A 17,291-nucleotide genomic window follows, 5' to 3' on the forward strand; every position below is an offset into this window, starting at 1 on the left:
GGTGCACACCTGTAATCCCAGCTACTAGAGAGGCTAAAATCAGAGAATTGCTTGAACCCAGGAAGTGGAGGTTGCAGTGAGCCAGGATCGTGCCACTACTCCAGCCTGGGTGACAGAGAAAGACTGTCTTAAAAAAAAAAAAAAAGTGCCGGGTGCGGTGGCTCACGCCTGTAATCCAACATTTTGGGAGGCGGAGGCAGGCACATCATGAGATCAAGAAATCAGGATGGTCTCATCCTGGCCAACATGGCGAAACCCTGTCTCTACTAAAAATACAAAAACTGGCTGGGCGTGGTGGCACATGCTTGTAGTCTCAGCTGGTCGGGAGACTGAGGCAGGATAATTGCTTGAACCCAGGAGGTGGAGGTTGCAGTGAGCCGAGATCGTGCCACTGCATTCCAGCCTGGCGACAGGGCAAGACTCTGTCTCAAAAAAAACAATAAAAAGTATATATATAGTCATAATAGTAGCAAACATCTGGCTCCTTGCTTGTGCCAGGTACTGTTTACAAGGTTTTCCAGAGATAGTCTCATTTAGTCATAACAACCAGTGATCTAAGTGCTCTTAGATGCCCCCCTCCTCCCCCCCCCTTTTTTTTTTTGAGACAGTGTTTAGAACCGCCACCAGGCCTGGAGTGCAGGGGTGTGATCTTGGCTCATTGCAACCTCTACCTCCTGGGTTCAAGCAGTTCTCCTGCCTGAGCCTCCCAAATTGCTGGGATTACAGGTGCCCACCACCACGCCCAGCTAATTTTTTATATTTTGAGTAGAGATGGGGTTTCACTATCTTGGCCAGGCTGGTTTCAAATCCCTGACCTGATCTGCCCACCTCAGCCTCCCAAAGTGCTGGGATTATAGGCATGAGCCACCGCGCCCAGCCAGATGCCCATTTTTAGATGAGGAAATTTATGGCACAGAGATGAAGGAACCCACAGCTACCACAGCTAGTAAGTGGCAGGGCTGGGATCCACATCCAGGCCAGCCTGCTACAGAGGCCTCACTCCTAACCATTATAGAAAAACAGGCACCGCGGAACAGGAAGGGCCATGGAAGTTGAGTCAAGTCGCTCACTGTGCAGATGGGGAAACTGAGGCCAAGAGCAGGGCAGTGTGTCTTGGGGGGGACCTCAGGAGTTGGTGGCTGCCTGACCCTGTGCCCCTCCTATATCCTCACAGGAGGCATTGTCTCACCCCCACCGGGGACATCACGCTCTGCTCCTGGCACCCCAGGCACCCCGCGTTCACCACCCCTGGGCCTCATCAGCCGACCTCGGCCCTCACCCCTTCGCAGCCGCATAGACCCCTGGAGCTTTGTGTCAGCTGGGCCACGGCCTTCTCCACTGCCTTCACCACAGCCTGCACCCCGCCGGGCACCCTGGACCTTGTTCCCAGACTCAGACCCCTTCTGGGACTCCCCACCTGCCAACCCCTTCCGGGGGGGGCCCCAGGACTGCAGGGCACAGACCAAAGACATGGGTGCCCAGGCCCCTTGGGTGCCAGAGGCAGGACCTTGAGTGGGCCAGGCCACTCCCCCAAGCTCCAGCTGCCTTAAGAGGAGTCAGTATACACTGGAACAGGAGCTGGGCCAGCCTCTGCAGCTGCCTCAGTTTCCCCAGGGACCCCACGCCCCTTTTCGGGTTCAGGAACACTACACTGCACAGGAAGCCTTCACACTGGATGGGGGGACTGCACCCCCACACCTGCAACCTGTGGGTCCCCCCAGCTCACCTGCCCTACTGGGGCCCAACACTGTACCCAGCTGGTTGGGAGGACCAGAGCCTGTCTCAGGGAATTGCCCCCAGGGGTGATGCAGGGAGGAGGAGAGGTGCAGGGGAGAGGGGCCGGCCTCAGCTGTCACCAGCACTTTTGACCAAGTCCTGCTCCTGGCCCCTGCCCTAGGGCTTAGAGCCTGGACCTCTTGCCCTGGGGGTCATCTGGGGCCGGGGCTCTCCGGGTGCCTTCCTGCTGCCCCAGCCAGGGTAAGGGTCTTAGCTTCGGGATCCAATGAAGCCAGAAGCCAAATAAACTCAAAAGCTGTCTCCCCACATGTAGCCTGTCACCTTTCTTGGAGGTAAGCAGGAGATCCAACCTATCACGCAAGCCTGGACTCCTGATGCCCCAACAATGGGCAGTTGCATGCGTTGCACTGCATCCCTCTCCTGGGACCAAATCCACCAGTCTTGGTCAGTCATTCAAGGCTCTTCTTGGCCAGATGTGGCTCACGCCTGTAATCCCAACACTAGGAGGCCGAGGCTGATGGATCACCTGAGGTCAGGAGTTCGAGACCAACCTGAGCAACATGGTCTCTACTAAAAATACAAAAATTAGCCAGGCATGGTGGTGCATGCCTGAAGTCCCAGCTACTCTGGAGTTTGAGGCAGGAGAATTGCTTGAACCTAGAAGGCAGAGGTTGCAGTGAGCCAAAATTAACGCCACTGCACTCCAGCCTGAGCAACAGAGCAAGACATCGTCTCAGAAGAAAAAAGTATTAAGGTCCACCCACCTCCCAGCATAGTGACTCACCATAGCACCTAGCACCCTGACAGTTCTCTTCACACTGCCATGGGGGCTCTGGCACTCCCATACCATACCCTAGGGCAGGGTCCTCAGCCCCTCTGAGTTTAGAGGAGTTAGAACCCAGGTTCCCCGTTCCCCTGCCCCAGAACTCTGTCTGCAGTTCAGGGGCAGGTAATGTGAGGAGGGCAGGCATAAAGGATTCTTGGGAAGGACTGGCAGTGGAGCTCACGGGTATTACCTGCCGCAGTGCTCTGGGCACCCTGGATTCCTCTCCCTGCCTCCCACCCCTGCCCCCACCCAATCCTTCCCAGCTGCCACCATTCCCCTACCACCCCACCGCCCAGGCCAAAATGGCTCCATCCAGGACGCCTGTAGTGGCCGGTGTAGGTCTCTCTGGCCTATGCTTGTCCTCAAGGGCCCATGTCCTTATCCCCCCTTCACCCTGCACTGTCCCCTGCCATAGCCAGCCCTCTGTCCCTCTCACACCCCAAGCTCCTTCCTACCTTCACTGGCCTCTTACTCCCCAGCTGAAATGTCACCTCCTCAGCAGAGCCTTCCCAGTGAGATAACCCCCTCCCCCAGAGCTCTCCCATTACCCAGGGCGTTCCTGCATGGGACTCATGACAATATGAGCTTGTCACGTTTCTTTGCTGAGAGGTTTCCTGTGTAAACACTGGGAGGGAAAGGACCTGTGCCTGTCCTCTTCCCTGGAGTCCTAGGACCTAAGCACTTGCCTGAATGAGTGAATGCGGTATGGATGTCTGGGCACCACCTTGAATAAGTGTGAGGCACTTTCTAGGCCTCAGAGTCCTCCGCCTCCTCCCCTCACTGCAGCCACCTTCCTCCGCCCGTCCCCACCATCCCAGCTGCTGTGAAATGGGCAAATGTCTTGCCCCCAGAACCTGGGAGGGGTGATGCAGCTCACCTCCCTCCCATTCACACCCCAGCCACCCCAACCAGGTCCCAGCCACCCACACAGCAACTCCTCCTGGCCCTGCCCTGCCCAGCCCCTCCCAGGTGCCTGAGGTGGAGGCGCCAGCTCCCACAGCACCCCAGCAGCCCGCCATGGGGGGTCTAAGGCCTTGGGCCCGATATGGGCTCCTGGTTGTGGGCCACTTGCTGGCCCTAGGGCTTGGGGCCACGGTGTTCCAGGCCCTGGAGGGGCCTTCAGCACGTAGGCTCCAGGCTGAGCTCAGGGCAGAGCTGGCTGCTTTCCAGGCCAAGCATGGAGCCTGCCTGCCACCCGGAGCACTGGAAGAGCTGCTGGGCACTGCCCTGGCCACACAGGCCCATGGGGTCTCCAGCCTGGGCAACAGCTCAGAGGCCAGCAACTGGGACCTGCCCTCAGCCCTGCTCTTCACTGCCAGCATCCTCTCCACCACAGGTAAGAAAGCCAAGAAGCCCAGGGGGAGGGGCTCTTGAAGCCATGGCTCCCTGGGGACCCTGGGGTGCAGCCCTTCAGCCCCAAAGAGCCAGATGGAGCCCAGGCCCTGTCAGGCCCGACATCACCACTGGGGTTCCCCACCAACACACCCCAACAGGTACCTCCACTTCAGCTGCCAGGAAGGGTGTGGCCTCCCCAGCCCCACCCCAGGCACCCTCTGAGACCCAGGAGAGGTGCCCAGACACCACAGCCTGAGGCAAGGCAGGGGACACAATACAGTGGGATGGATTCTTGAAGGGAAGCAAACAGAAGGAACCTGGGAAGCACATATCAGGCCCAAGGCCTTGGGTGGAGGAGGAGTGAGGGAAGACGGGGAGGAAGTCGGCATGGCGTGGTTGCCAAGCAGGAGGATGCAGAGACGGGGACAAGGGAGTCCTGCAGAGAAACAGTGAGGGCACAGGCCCGGGGAAAAACACAGCAGGGCCCACAGCCCTGGGTTTTTGTATTTTTTATTCCACAAAGCATTTCAGTATTTTTTGAATTGGAATTTCTATATTTGTATTCCCAACTTTTTTTTTTGAGATGGGAATCTCGCTGTCACCCAGGCTGGAGTGCAGTGGTGCAATCTCGACTCACTGCAACTTCCGCCTCCTGGGTTCTAGCAATTCTCCTACCTCAGCCTCCAGAGTGCTGGGACTACAGGCGCGCACCACCACGCTCAGCTAATTTTTGTATTTTTAGTAGAGACGGGTTTTGCCACGTTGGCCCCGCTGGTCTCAAACTCCTGACCTCAAGTGATCTGTCCACCTCCCCCTCCCAAAGTGCCGGGGTTACAGGTGTGAGCCACTATGCCCAGCCCATATTTCCAACTTCTTTCAGAAAATCAGGAAACCTACTCACACTGAGCCAGAATCCCTGCAAGGTAACATAGTGACCGGAGCAGAATGGGGCCTGCCCTTTGGGTACAGCTCACACTCTTCAGTGCACCTCAGTCCCCACCATTCCTGTTTGTCTCCCATCTGGCTCTGGTGGGCCTGCGCATTTGCAGCTCTGGACTAGCTGATCCTGTTCTCCCCGAATGCCCCGCACTCCCGCCCCTCTCCACCTGGCACATGCCCTCTCTCCCCATGCTGCCTCTTTGTAGCCCTTCATTATTTTCCTGCCTGACTTGTCCACTGGAGGGCAAGGCCTGGGCAGACTCAGATCCCAGCACAAAGCCTAGCACACAGGATGTGACACACATTTGGGGAAAGAGTGGATGATACTCCACCAGCTGTGGAATCAAGAATATCTGTTAAGGGCAGCCCAGTTCTCCGAATTGTCCCAGCTACAAAAGGCCTGGGGAACTGTCTTCTTTCATCTTTTTTCTTTTTTTAATCCTCCAAAATTGTTCATACAAACTAAGACTTTTTTTTTTTTTTTTTTTTTTTGGTGATGGAGTCTTGCGCTGTCGCCCAAGCTGGAGTGTAATGGCCTGGTCTCAGCTCCCTGCAACCTCCGAGTCCCAGGTTCAAGCAATTCTCCCGCCTCAGCCTCCTATCTGGGACTACAAGAGCGTGCCACCACACTGGTTAGTTTTTTTGGGTTTTTTTTGTATTTTTAGTAGAGATAGGGTTTCACTATGTTGGCCAGGCTGATCTCAAACTCCTGACCTCGTGATCCCTCCGCCTCGGCCTCCCAAAGTTGGCCTTCCAAAGTGCTGGGATTATAAGCGTGAGCCACCACACCTGGCCTCATCCTTTTATTTTCCAGAAAAGAGAAGAGTGGCCCAGAGAGGCTAAGGGACTGGCCCAGGATCCCCTGGTGAAGGAGGAGCAGAGCCAGATAGAACCTGGGCCTGGCCAGTTCAAGGCCACTAGAGGGCAGCCTTCTGTAGAAGGTGATATTGGGGTAGGCAGGGACCCCAGCAGACATCACACTCAGAGCTCTGACAATCCACTGACTCTCTCTTCTCCAGGTTATGGCCACATGGCCCCACTATCGGCAGGTGGAAGGGCCTTCTGTGTGGTCTATGCAGCCCTGGGGCTGCCAGCCTCCCTAGCTCTAGTGGCCACCCTACACCACTGCCTGCTGCCTGCGCTCAGCTGCCCAGGTGCCTGGGTAGTGGTCCACTGGCAGCTGTCGCCAGCCAGGGCTGCCCTGCTGCAGGCAGTTGCCCTGGGCCTGCTGGTGGCCAGCAGCTTTGTGCTGCTGCCAGCGCTGGTGCTGTGGGGCCTTCAGGGTGACAGCAGCCTGCTGGGAGCCATCTATTTCTGCTTCAGCTCAGTCAGCACCATTGGCCTGGGGGACCTCCTGCCCAGCCACGGCCACAGCCTGCACCCCATGATTTACCACGTGGGCCAGCTTGCACTTCTTGGTAAGTCAGCCGCCTAAGAGTGTGTGGGGGAAGTGGGAAGAGGAGCAGGGACTAGGATTCCCATGAACCACTGGGGGACTGGGTCTTGCAGGTGGTGGGACCCCACTCCAGGGCACGTACGGGAGGGGTAGCTGAGGAGCTCTGGTGGGAGTGTTTGGGGGTGTGAGTGGCACCAGCTGCTAGGGCAGGTCACCGTGCCTGGCGATGGGCGGGGAGCATCACCAGCACCCGGGTGCTGCCCCGGCACCTTCTCCTCCCCAGGTTACTTGCTTCTAGGACTCTTGGCCATGCTGCTGGCCGTTGAGGCTTTCTCCAGGCTGCCACAGGTCCGTGCCGTGAAGTTCTTCAGGCCCTGTGGCCCTATGACTGCTGCAGACCAAGGTGGCATCCTAGGGCAGGATGAACTGGCTCTGAGCACCCTGCCGCCCGCGGCCCCAGCTTCAGGACAGGTTCCTGCTTGTTGAAGTGTCAGGTGACCGAGTTCAGCTCCAGTATGGTGGCGGTGGCGGCCGGGAGGAGGAAGCAGCCAGGAGTGGCCGGGGAAGAATCTGGAGATGGGGCCAGCGGGGTGAGCCAGAGGCCTCGGGGAATAAGTGTTAATCATAAAATGAGCAACGATTTCGGCTCTTGTCAAGTCTTTTGAAGGGGACAGAACCACCGGCCACCATCCCAGGAAGGCCGACGTTTAGTCTCTGCTGGCGCTGGGAACCCCGAAGCCGCATAGTCCCGCTTAGGATGGCAGAGCCGCCTCAGCCTCGGCCCACCCTCCTCCGCCCTTTGAGAGCCCAGGTGGAGCGGAGAAAAGGCCGACGCTGGGGTAGCCTAGTCCAACTTTACTGCTCTGGAGAACAGGAGGGCGAGCCGGCGCAGGGCGGCAGCCCCCAGGCATCCCTCTCCCCGGGGCCGCTGGCCCAGCCGCGCCATCGGGGAGGTGCCCGCACCCGCCGCGAGCGTGCACACACACTCGGCGACAAATAAATACGACGGCCGCCCAGCCGCGGGCCGGCGATCCGCCCTGCCCTGTCCCGGGAAGGGCGCCAGCGGCCCCTAGCGGACACGCACAGCATCCGGGGCGGCCGGGTCCTCCCGGGCGCAGGCCCGGGGCGGCGGCGGGCGCCGGGGGCTCGAGAAGCTACGGGCCTCCCAGGCCGGCGGCCTCAGCTCAGCACGCAGCGTTCCCGCCGGCTCAGCTGCCGGCTCAGCTTGCGGCGCCGCTGCTCCAGGCCGCGCTCCAGGCGCTCGTCCTCCTCCAAGGCGCTACGGGGAACGGGTTCGAGTCAGCGCGGCGTTGGGCGGGGTCCACATCCAGCCCTGTGCGGGAGCGCGCCCTGGACCCTCCCAGCTCCCAGCGCCACTCACATCCGCTCCTTGTGGTCCAGGTCCCGGACCAGCTCGTCGCGCTGGTTCACCAGCGACACCAGCTCATCCAGCAGGAGCTGCTCTCGGTGCTGCTGCGCAGACGTTTTCTGCCAGTCTGAGGGCCGAAACGGCAAAGCGTCAGGAGGCGCGGGCCCGGCGCTGTGCCGCCTCTACCCTGGCTATGTCCTGCCTCCCGCCCCCTGGGCCCAGGTCCCACCTTCGATGGCCAGCATGGCCCGCAGCTCGCGGCTCAGCAGCTCGAACCTGCGCTCCAAGTCCTGCTCCTCGATGCTGGAAGGTGGCGGGTAAGCAGGTCAGGAAAAGGGGCGCAGGGAGGGAGTGCCCAGGGCTCTGGCCCCATCCCACCTCCCCAGCAGTGCCCATAGAGGGCAGGACTGACCACAGAGCTATCCTCCAGTCCCCAGACCACATTCTCTCTTCTCTTCGAACTGTTTTCTCCAATTGCTGGTGTTTATGTTGCCCCACACGCACCCCAGAAGGACCCCCGAGGGATTATTTGGATGAACAGTATTCATAAATAGGAAGTATTAGGCTCCAGTTATTCTGAAAAAGGATCACAAACTGAAAAGGGAGCCAAAGCCACCTTCGCCTGGCAGGATGATAAGGCAATGCCGCAGAGTGGCTTCACACCCCTCTGGGCTTGTTTTCCTTACTGTAAAGAAACAGCGTCAAAAAAAAAAAAAAAAAAGAAACAGCGTCACACAGGAATTCGGCCTTCACCTTCCTGGGCCCAGCCTAGTTTTCTTATTAGTAAAAATAGTTATAATTTAAGAGTTTTACAATTAATTTTTTTAATTTTTATATTTTTAGATAGAGTCTCACTTTGTCGCCCAGGCTGGAGTGCAATGGCCTGATCTCAGCTCACTGTAACCTCCGCCTCCCGGGTTCAAGTGATTCTCCTGCCTCAGCCTTCCAAGTTGCTGGGATTACAGGCACCACACCTGGCTAATTTTTGTATTTTTAGTAGAGAAAAGGTTTCACAGATAGATAGGGCGTTTATGTTGGCCAGGCTGGTCTTGAACTCCTAACCTCAGGTGACCTGCTTGCCTCAACCTCCCAAAGTGTTGGGATTACAGGCGTGAGCCATTGTGCCTGGCCAGTTTTACTTTTTTTTTTTTTGAGACGAAGTTTCACGCTGGTTGCCCAGGCTGGAGTGCAATGGCACGATCTTGGCTCACTGCAACCTCCGCCTCCTAGGTTCAAGCGATTCTCCTATCTCAGTCTCCCAAGTAGCTGGGATTACAGGCACGTGCCACCACGCCCAGCTAATTTTTGTATTTTTAGTAGAGACGGGGTCTCATTGTATTAGGCTGGTCTCGAACTCCTGACCTCAGGTGATCTGCCTGAAAGTGCTGGAATTACAGGCATGAGCCGCCACAGCCAGCCTAGTTTTATACTTTATTTTATTTATTTATTTATTTATTTATTTATTTTATTTTTTTTTTTTTTTTTTTGAGACGGAGTTTCGCTCTTGTTACCCAGGTTGGAGTGCAATGGCGCGATCTCGGCTCACCGCAACCTCCGCCTCCCGGGTTCAGGCAATTCTCCTGCCTCAGCCTCCTGAGTAGCTGGGATTACAGGCACGTGCCACCATGCCCAGCTAATTTTTTGTATTTTTAGTAGAGACGGGGTTTCACCATGTTGACCAGGATGGTCTCGATCTCTTGACCTCGTGATCCACCCGCCTCAGCCTCCCAAAGTGCTGGGATTACAGGCTTGAGCCACCGCGCCCGGCTATTTATTTATTTTTTTAAAGACGGGGTTTCACCATGTTGGTCAGGCTGGTCTTGAACTCCCGACCTCAGGTGATCCACCCGCCTTGGCCTCCAAAGTGCTTGAATCTGGTGTGAGCCACCGCACCTGGCCAGTTTTATACTTTAAACAGCAAATTGGATAGGATAAAAACAATAAGATCTCTGTAGAAAGAAGAAAGCAGTGAACAGCCCTAACCAAAACAGCTGAGAGTCCCTCTGCTCTCCTAGCCCTGGGCCAGCACTCACAGCAGCTGCAGCTGGTCCTGCCTCCGGATAAGAGCGTTCTTCTTGTTGACCAGGGTGAACCACTCCTGGATCAGCACCTCCTCCTGCAGCTTGTTGGCACCTGAATTGGGCAGGGACAGTCACCAGGCCTGCCCCCTGCCCCCAGTGTCAGAGCAGGGCAGCTGGGGGTTGGGGGAGGGGGTTTGCTTTCGTGACATCCCAGAAGAACTGTATGCCTCCAGGAAGCCACTTCTAGGCCTTAGCATGCCTGGCCGTAAAATGGGAATGCTGACGCCAGCTGTGCCTCCTCCCAGCTCCTCCCAAGGTCAGGAACAGCTGCAGGGCTGGGCAGACCTAGTGGCATGTGTTGGGGAGGGGACCCCCAGATGCATGCCCCACCTGACTCCATGAGGCTCCTCAGCTGCGTCTCCACCTCAGCGGCCCGCCCATCTATCTGCCTCTGCTCCCGCTCCAGGGCCTGCAGCTCTGCACATACATACTGACTTGTGTCCTGGAACCGCTGCTGGGGTTGGAAAAGGGGCAGAGAACAGGGGTGGACTCAGCCCAGGCCCTGCCTAGGAGGTGCCCACCCATTAGCTCCTCCCACTTAGCTCTCCTTACCAGCCCAGCCTCCTCCCCTGGGCTTGGGGGTGGCTCCTCCAAGGGGGGACTCCTACCTGCAGACAGAGATGATGATAAGGCACCCCCTAACCACCACCCAGCCACCCCCAGGAAGTCCCCACTCCAGGCTTTTCGAGCGGCCTGAACTGAGATGGTCACCACTCCTGCCACTCACCAGGGGGCTGTTGAGAGGCTGCAGCTGCGGGTGGGCCCAGGGCAGGGCTGGGGTCAGGGGCCTGGCCTTCCTGTGGAACAAGGAGCCAGTGAGGACTGGGAGGGGTTTCCCGCCAGCCTGGGCCTGGGGCCAGCCAGGGCCACTCACACAGAGGGGAGGAGGGGTCCCTGACCACAACCCCTGCCCACCCCTGCCCTCCTCTAGTCCTGCATGGACAGAACCCCCGGTCCCACCTCCTTCCAGGGAAAATGCCTCCTCAGGCAAAGGTCACGGCCTTCATCCTTCCTGGCCCTATGGGCCTGGGCCCATCCACTCCCAGGCTCCAAGCTTCCCAGTTCCCCTTCTGGGGCTGGGCTGAACTCTGGCCTTGAAGGGTGAGAGCCTGTGAAGGGCCCAGCCCAGGCATCTCCTCCCCATCTTTTTTTGAGACGGAGTCTCGCTCTTTCGCCCTGGCTGGAGTGCAGTGGCGTGATCATGGTTCACTGAAACCTCCACCTCCCAGGTTTAGGGGATTCTCCTGCCTCACCCTCCTAAGTAGCTGGGATTACAGGCACCAACCACCACGCCCAGCTAATTTTTGTATTTTTAGTACAGACAGGGTTTCACCATGTTGGCCAGGCTGGTCTCGAACTCCTGACCTTAGGTGATCCACCCGCCTTGGCCTCCCAAAGTGCTGGGATTATAGGCATAAGCCCCTGCTCCCAGCCTCAGCTCCTCCTCTACTGAGCTCCCTCAGGCCACCTCTGACTTCTGTCACCTAGTACTGGCTTCTCCATTCTGGCCAGGGCAGACACTGCACTGACCTGATATGGCCCCATCCGTGTGACCCAGCCCAGCTTGCCTCCTGCAGAGGCCGCACCCAGACTCCCTCCCCTTCCCTCCTCAGGGCTCCCCAGACCTGGACCCTCTTGAGCCAGCATCTCCACCTCCAGGCCAAAAGGGGGTACCCTGCTGCATTTTCAGTTCCCACACTGAGGAGCAGCTGCTGCACGCTCATATAAGCCAGGCTGGCTGGATCTCTGAATTTTAGCCTGGAAGGGCAGGGCTGACCCCATGTGCCTGCCCACCTCTAGTGACTTGCTGGTACTGTCAGTCCAGGATGTCCCCAACTTTCAGCTCAGCTGATGGCCTGGCCTCTTAACTGCTCCTGCCCTGCCCTCCCCTTCCCCATGGCCATGTCTGAGTCATCTGACCTGTGTCTGGGTCACAAGGCAGGGACAGCAGCTGAGCCGCCTGGGTCCACCCCCACCTGTACCTCTCTGAGAGGCAGCCCTGGACATCCCTGGCTCAGGGGCCATCCTCCCTGGTATCTGGGCCAGTGGTGGTTTCCCCACCAGCCACCAGCATGGCCTGCCTGCTGACTCAAGCTGAAACCGGGTGGCCTTTTTCACACCTCTCCTCAGCCCCGCCACCCCCTCACATCAAAGCCTGTTGATGGCTCCAGCCTCAAAGCTCCTACCACCCTGAGCCACGCCTAGACACCGCCCTCTGGCCACAGTGACCGACTTTCAGTTCCCAAAATAGCTTTCTCAGCCTAGACTCAGCCTCCATCTTGGGCTATCCAATACCAACACGACCTCCAAGACCCCGCCCAGCCCTGCCTCCTCCAGAGGTCCCCCTACCGGGGCCCCCACACTCTTCCCGCCTCCCTCCCTGACTGTCATACCCCCAAACCTCCTCTGATCCCCAGCCTGGGCGGATGCTCCTCCCATGGCCTCCCCATCACAGCTGCTGGTTTCTCTCCCCCTTATCAGGGCCAGGCCCAGAAAATACACTCAGGCCACACTGACTAATAACAGCAAATATCTACCAAGTGCTTCTGTACTAGGCACTCCATGCACATTCACTCACTGAATCCTCCCAACATCCCTGTGAGGCAGGGACATGACCCTCCCACTTCACAGATGAGGAAACTGAGGGGCAGAGATGATGCTCCTAAGGGGTCTGGTCTAGGGCCCAGGGTTGTCTAACACAAAAGTTTGTTCCCAAACTTGGCCACCAACTTGCTGTGTGCCTCAGGCCCATCACACCTATGGAGCCTTCATTTGTGTCCTGGTATGTGAAATGGGGGAAAGCCTGGTCCTGTGTGACAGGGCTTCGAGAGAGGAATCTAAGGAACACAAAGTTCCCCTTTTTTGACAGCAACCTTCAGGGGGCCTCAATGCCACCTTGCAAAAGGCTTTCATACACACTGTAAAGAGCCCATGGGCAGGCCAGGCACATAGAGAGTACTGAGCTGATGGGGCAGGCAGAGGCAGCAGAGTGGAGAAATCCAGCCTCGGCGGCAGTGGAGACTCCTCATGCCAGACCTCGTGGGAATTCCAGTGTTTCCGCATGTCTAACTCAAATTCCCCTTTTGTGTGTGTGTTTTTTGTTTTTTGAGACAGAGTCTCATTCTGTCGCCCAGGCTAGAATGCAATGGCACGGTCTCGGCTCAATGCCACCTCTGCCTCCCAGGTTCAAGCGATTCTCCTGCCTCAGCCTCCCGAGTAGCTGAGGATTACAGGCATGTGCCACCACGCCCGGCTAATTTTGTATTTTTAGTAGAGACGGGGTTTCTCCATGTTGGTCAAGCTGGTCTTGACTTCAGGTGATCCACCCGCCTCAACCTCCCAAAGTGCTGGGATTACAGGCGTGAGCTACTGTGCCTGGTCTTAAATTCCTCTTTCAATATTCTCATGCCTGGTCCCTCCTCCAGGAAGCCCAGGACTCTGGGAGCTCCCAAGGGCAGGGCCAAGCCCGACCACCTCCCAGTACACACAATGGGCATGATGGATGGGGGTGGCCAATGAGGAGTCCCCTCCTGCCCCATGGGTCAGATATCTCCTGTGAGATAAGATAGGGGAGGGCCTGACTTGGAAAGACCAGATGCTGGAACTTGGGCCCAGAGGGGCATAGGTTGGCACCTTCCCTTTAAGATTTAAAGAGCCACTGACACACATTAATGAGGCTGTGGCCAGAGGCCAACAGATGGGCCAAAGCTGGCCTAGTCCTCCTGAACCCTGCATATCGCATCTACAGGTGGGCATCACCTTTGTCCACTGTCTCTCACTCGCAGGCTCAACGCTGTGCCTCTGACCCTACACCCAAGACTCCTGCTCTCAGCCTGGCCTCATCACTGCTTCTGGAGCTTCCAGGAGATGGCTGGCAGTTCCCTAAACGAGACCTCAACTTTCCTGCTGCCACGTTTTTGATAATGCAGGTCCTGCGATTTGAGAACCCACCTCATTTTTCACCTGGGAAAAACCTGGCCATCTTATCAACCTAGCTCAAATGGTGGCTTCTTCCAGAAAGGCTTGCCCAGTGAATTCCCTCCTTTCCTTCAAATGCAGTGGTCTTTCCTGGACAGCTGAAGGTTTGCAGCAGCCTGGCAGAGCTGTCCCTTGGTAGGCAGGCAGGATGGGCAGTGGTGGGACCCCAGCTGGAAAGTCTGTGTCCTGGAATCTGGCTGCTGTGGGTCCCTGAGCAAATTCCTGCTCTTTCGGGGACCATGTCCCCTTCAGCAGAGTGACATGACACTCTGGGAGATTACCTGCGACCCACAGGGGATGACAGCAGGGGCACGGGCCCTCAGGATCTCCCATCTCCAACTTTCCATTATAAGAAAAGAAGATACTGGTCTCCAGCATCTGGGGTTAAAGATGCATGCCCAATGGGTGGATCACGAGGTCAGGAGTTTGAGACCAGCCTGGCCAAGATGGTGAAACCCCATTTCTACTACAAATACAAAAATTAGCCTGGTGCAGTGGTGGGTGCCTGTAATTCCAGCTACTTGGGAAGCTGAGGCAGGAGAATCACTTGAACCTGGCAGGCAGAGGCTGTAGTGAGCAGAGATCATGCCATTGCCCTCCAGCCTGGATGACAGAGCAAGACTCCATCTCAAAAAAAAAAAAAAAAAAAAGAGAGAGAGAAAGCATGCCCAAATCCTGGAGAGTCCACCTTGAGTACAGACAGTGTGTACCCAGCTTATGGGACAAGGTGGCTGCTGGTAAACAATGAGCCACCTGCAGGGAAAGAAATGCCCAAACCCACCTTCCAGCCCACCAAGCACTGAGGTGAGTGCCAGGAACGTGGATCCTCTGGGAACCTCCTACTGCAGCCTGTGGTTCCCCATACCAAGTGCCAAGCACTAAAAACTCCAGCACTTATCCCAGGCTGACAGCAAAGCCTGGGACCCTGCCTGGCGGGTCTTGGCTCCAGTGCATCCCCTAACTGGGAGCTCACCACCACACCAGAGGACTCGTCCACAGCACTAGGGTCCCTTTGATCAGAAAGCCCCTCCCCGGTCGAGCGGAGCACCCCCAGGCTCTGAAACCGTCACCCCCACCCCAGCTCTGTCCTTGGGGACCCGCCCATTCTCTGCCCGACTTCCTGGGGCCCCGCACTATGGCGGGGGAGGACAGGAGGAGCCCGGACACTCACTGCAGCCACAGCTCCCGAAGCTCCTGCGGCTCCCGAGGCTCCCCCATCCGGATCGTCCACCGAAAAGGAGCTGCTGTTCCGCAGCCGCGAGCGCCTCTTCTTGAGCAGGTCTGCATCCCGCACGTGGGAGAAGGAGCCGTGCGCGCGGGGCGGAGGCACAGGCCCGGCCTCCCCGTTGACCGAGGACCGTCGCAGCCTCACGCCGCCACCGCCCGGCGCCCCTGCCCCGTTCACCAACACCTCTGCCGGGACCTCCGTGGGTCGCGCCTCTCGGGCGGCCTCAGCCCCACCGTCCTTGGGGGCGCGGCCCGCATCCGCGTTCCTGGAGGCCGCCCCCGGGGCCGCCCCGTCCGCGCGGTCAGCGGCCTCCTTGGGCTCCTGGGGCGCCTCGACCCCGTGCTCGCGCAGCCGCTGCGCCAGGTCTCCGGCGTCCAGATCTTCAGGCGGGCTGGGCTGGGCGCTGCCCACGCGGTACGTGCCGGCACCGCCGCCACCCTCCAGCTGCACCAGCTGCAGCTCCTGCCCGGTGCAGAAGGCGCGGATCTGGCACAGGTACGTCATGACGATCAGCTTGTCGGGCACCGACAGCAGCACCATGTCCGCGGGCTCCAGCAGCCGCGACACGCCCAGGGCCGCGAAGCCATCGAAGGCCTGGGGGAAGGGTGCGCTCGGGGTCAGCGGCGGCGGTGGCCTGCGGCACCCGGCAACACTGCGGTGCCACCCCGCGGAGGGGGTCCTAGGCACTGGCTCGCCGGACTTCCCCGAGCAACACCGCCCCCTCCTAGCGAGGGAAATCCAGCAACACGGCCCGCCCTCGTGTTGCTTAGCAACTGCACGCCGTCCACCCAGTTACCAAAGGGTGGTTTTGGAAAAACCATCTAAGGGAGATAAAACGCTTTAAAACAAACAAACGAAGCTCAGGAAAGCAAACAATTTAATGACCAAAAAGGTAAAAAATGGCAAATTTCTAGAAGCCACAGCTGGGGACCCGCAGCTCACCTTCTCCAAATCTGAGGCTGAAAGCCTGGCTCTCTAGACCCTCCTTCCCTCCAGGCAGGCCCCCCACCCCATCTCACCTGCTTGTTGTTCTGCTTGATGTTGAGTGGGTCTAGGGAGGCATAGTCACTGCAGAGAGAGCACTGGTCAGAGGCTGGGTCCACGCTGCCCTCCCTGATGGCTCCCCCATTCGTTCCCACCCTCTGGCAGCTCACATCTTGTCTGGGTAGAATCGGTGCAGGATGGCACAGAAGGCCAATCCGTTTCGCCAGGATGTGGTGAAGTTGGTGATGCGGACCCCACGATAGCCAGCGGTCACTTCCTGGCACCACTCCAGCAGGGAGTGGCTGGAGCTGACCAGGGTAGGCGGTACCTGGGGACACAGTGGGGGGCTTAGGGAATGTATAAATGGGTCCGTGCCCTCTGCCCCTTGGGGAGGCTCATGCCTGGCACAAAACAGCCCTATCTGTGAGCTTGCACGGGTCACCAGAGCCACTGGCCAAAGCCTTGGGGCCAGACAAAAGGGTTTCCAGATCCAGGGTTATCTGCCAAAGTCACCTAAAAGGTCAGTGGCCCCCAGACAAGATCAGAGGTCACCAGTAGCCACACCTCAAGGTCAGCCCAGAAAACCAGCTTAGAGGTATCCAGCTCCATGCGGCCCAGGGAAGATGGGGTAGGAGAGCCAGGGCATCCTGAGAGAGGAGGAGATGAGGGGGCTCCTTCAAGCCGAGCCCCCCACCACACCCAATCCCAGCCCACCAGGTGGGTTCATGCAGAGCCGCCGTTCGCTCAGCCCCAGATTAGTGGGAAGTAACAGACTGGGCCCTCAGCGGCCCCCATCCCTACCTGGCTGCCCGGCAGCCTCCTGTCCTCTTCAGCCTTCTCTGGGGAAGAGGCCCTGGGCACCCCAGCCCCTGCCCCACTGGCCACCTGTGCTTCAGTCAGGCTGGCCTCTGCGAGGCTTCCCTCAGCTTCTTTCCCCTTCTGGTTTCCTACGACCCCAGCCTCTGCTTCCTGGGCCTCAAAAATACCAGATTTATTCTCTGGAGGCTCTAAAACCTTCATCTCTGCCTCCTGGGCCCCCCTAGTCCCCGATTTGGCCTCTGACATCCCCCAAATCCCAGCCTCTGCCTCCTGGACTCTGAGAACTTCAGTCTCTGACCCTTGTAGTCCTGAAATCTCTGCTTTTGTTTCCTGGGATCCTACAACTCTTGGCTGAGTAACTGGGGTCTTTAAGGCCCCAGAGTTGAGAGCTCTCCCAACTCCAGTCTCTGCTTCCTGGCCCCCTAAAGACTGAACCTCTTCCTCCTGAGCCTCTAGAACTATAATTTCTGTCTGTTGGGTCATCAGTACTCCGGCCTCTGCCATTCCAGCCTCTGGCCCTGAGATCCCTGACACCCCCACCTCTGTCTCCTGGGCCCCACCTACCTCAGATTCTGGCCCTGAGATCCCTGACGCCCCCA

At 58.2% G+C, this 17,291-nt stretch overlaps 3 protein-coding genes across 4 annotated transcripts in view; 2 read left to right on the forward strand and 1 right to left on the reverse strand.

The window, feature by feature from the left end:
* Positions 1-2,045, forward strand: part of MAP3K11 (mitogen-activated protein kinase kinase kinase 11) — a 19,682-nt gene extending 17,637 nt beyond the window's left edge. The window contains exon 10 of the mRNA XM_017537448.2: positions 1,175-2,045. Coding sequence (XP_017392937.1) covers positions 1,175-1,512 — 338 coding nt within the window. The 3' untranslated portion in view covers positions 1,513-2,045. The remainder of the gene's footprint in view (positions 1-1,174) is intronic.
* A 354-nt stretch (positions 2,046-2,399) lies between these two features.
* KCNK7 (potassium two pore domain channel subfamily K member 7) lies at positions 2,400-6,873 on the forward strand. Of its 2 annotated transcripts, none has more exons than XM_017537457.1 (3): positions 2,400-3,899; positions 5,857-6,255; positions 6,517-6,873. In XM_017537457.1, the coding sequence occupies exons 1-3, from the start codon at positions 3,581-3,583 to the stop codon at positions 6,717-6,719; spliced, it is 921 nt and encodes a 306-aa protein (XP_017392946.1). In that variant the 5' UTR covers positions 2,400-3,580; the 3' UTR covers positions 6,720-6,873. The 2 variants fall into 2 exon arrangements, with proteins under 2 accessions (XP_017392946.1, XP_017392947.1); XM_017537458.1 differs by having other exon boundaries at positions 6,532-6,873.
* Positions 6,874-7,073: 200 nt separating this feature from the next.
* The window catches only part of EHBP1L1 (EH domain binding protein 1 like 1), a 17,908-nt gene continuing 7,690 nt past the window's right edge, over positions 7,074-17,291 (reverse strand). Inside the window, exons 10-21 of the mRNA XM_037741598.1 lie at positions 16,675-16,842; positions 16,044-16,201; positions 15,909-15,957; positions 14,833-15,483; positions 10,411-10,480; positions 10,236-10,291; positions 10,014-10,137; positions 9,636-9,735; positions 7,832-7,905; positions 7,615-7,729; positions 7,403-7,512; positions 7,074-7,326 (exon numbers count right to left, since the gene is read on the reverse strand). Of these exons, the coding sequence (XP_037597526.1) occupies positions 7,413-7,512; positions 7,615-7,729; positions 7,832-7,905; positions 9,636-9,735; positions 10,014-10,137; positions 10,236-10,291; positions 10,411-10,480; positions 14,833-15,483; positions 15,909-15,957; positions 16,044-16,201; positions 16,675-16,842 (1,665 nt within the window). The 3' untranslated portion in view covers positions 7,074-7,326; positions 7,403-7,412. The remainder of the gene's footprint in view (positions 7,327-7,402; positions 7,513-7,614; positions 7,730-7,831; positions 7,906-9,635; positions 9,736-10,013; positions 10,138-10,235; positions 10,292-10,410; positions 10,481-14,832; positions 15,484-15,908; positions 15,958-16,043; positions 16,202-16,674; positions 16,843-17,291) is intronic.

Source organism: Cebus imitator, unplaced genomic scaffold (genome assembly GCF_001604975.1).
Source record: "Cebus imitator isolate Cc_AM_T3 unplaced genomic scaffold, Cebus_imitator-1.0 Scaffold102, whole genome shotgun sequence".
In the NCBI taxonomy this organism is placed as follows: Eukaryota; Metazoa; Chordata; class Mammalia; order Primates; family Cebidae; genus Cebus; species Cebus imitator.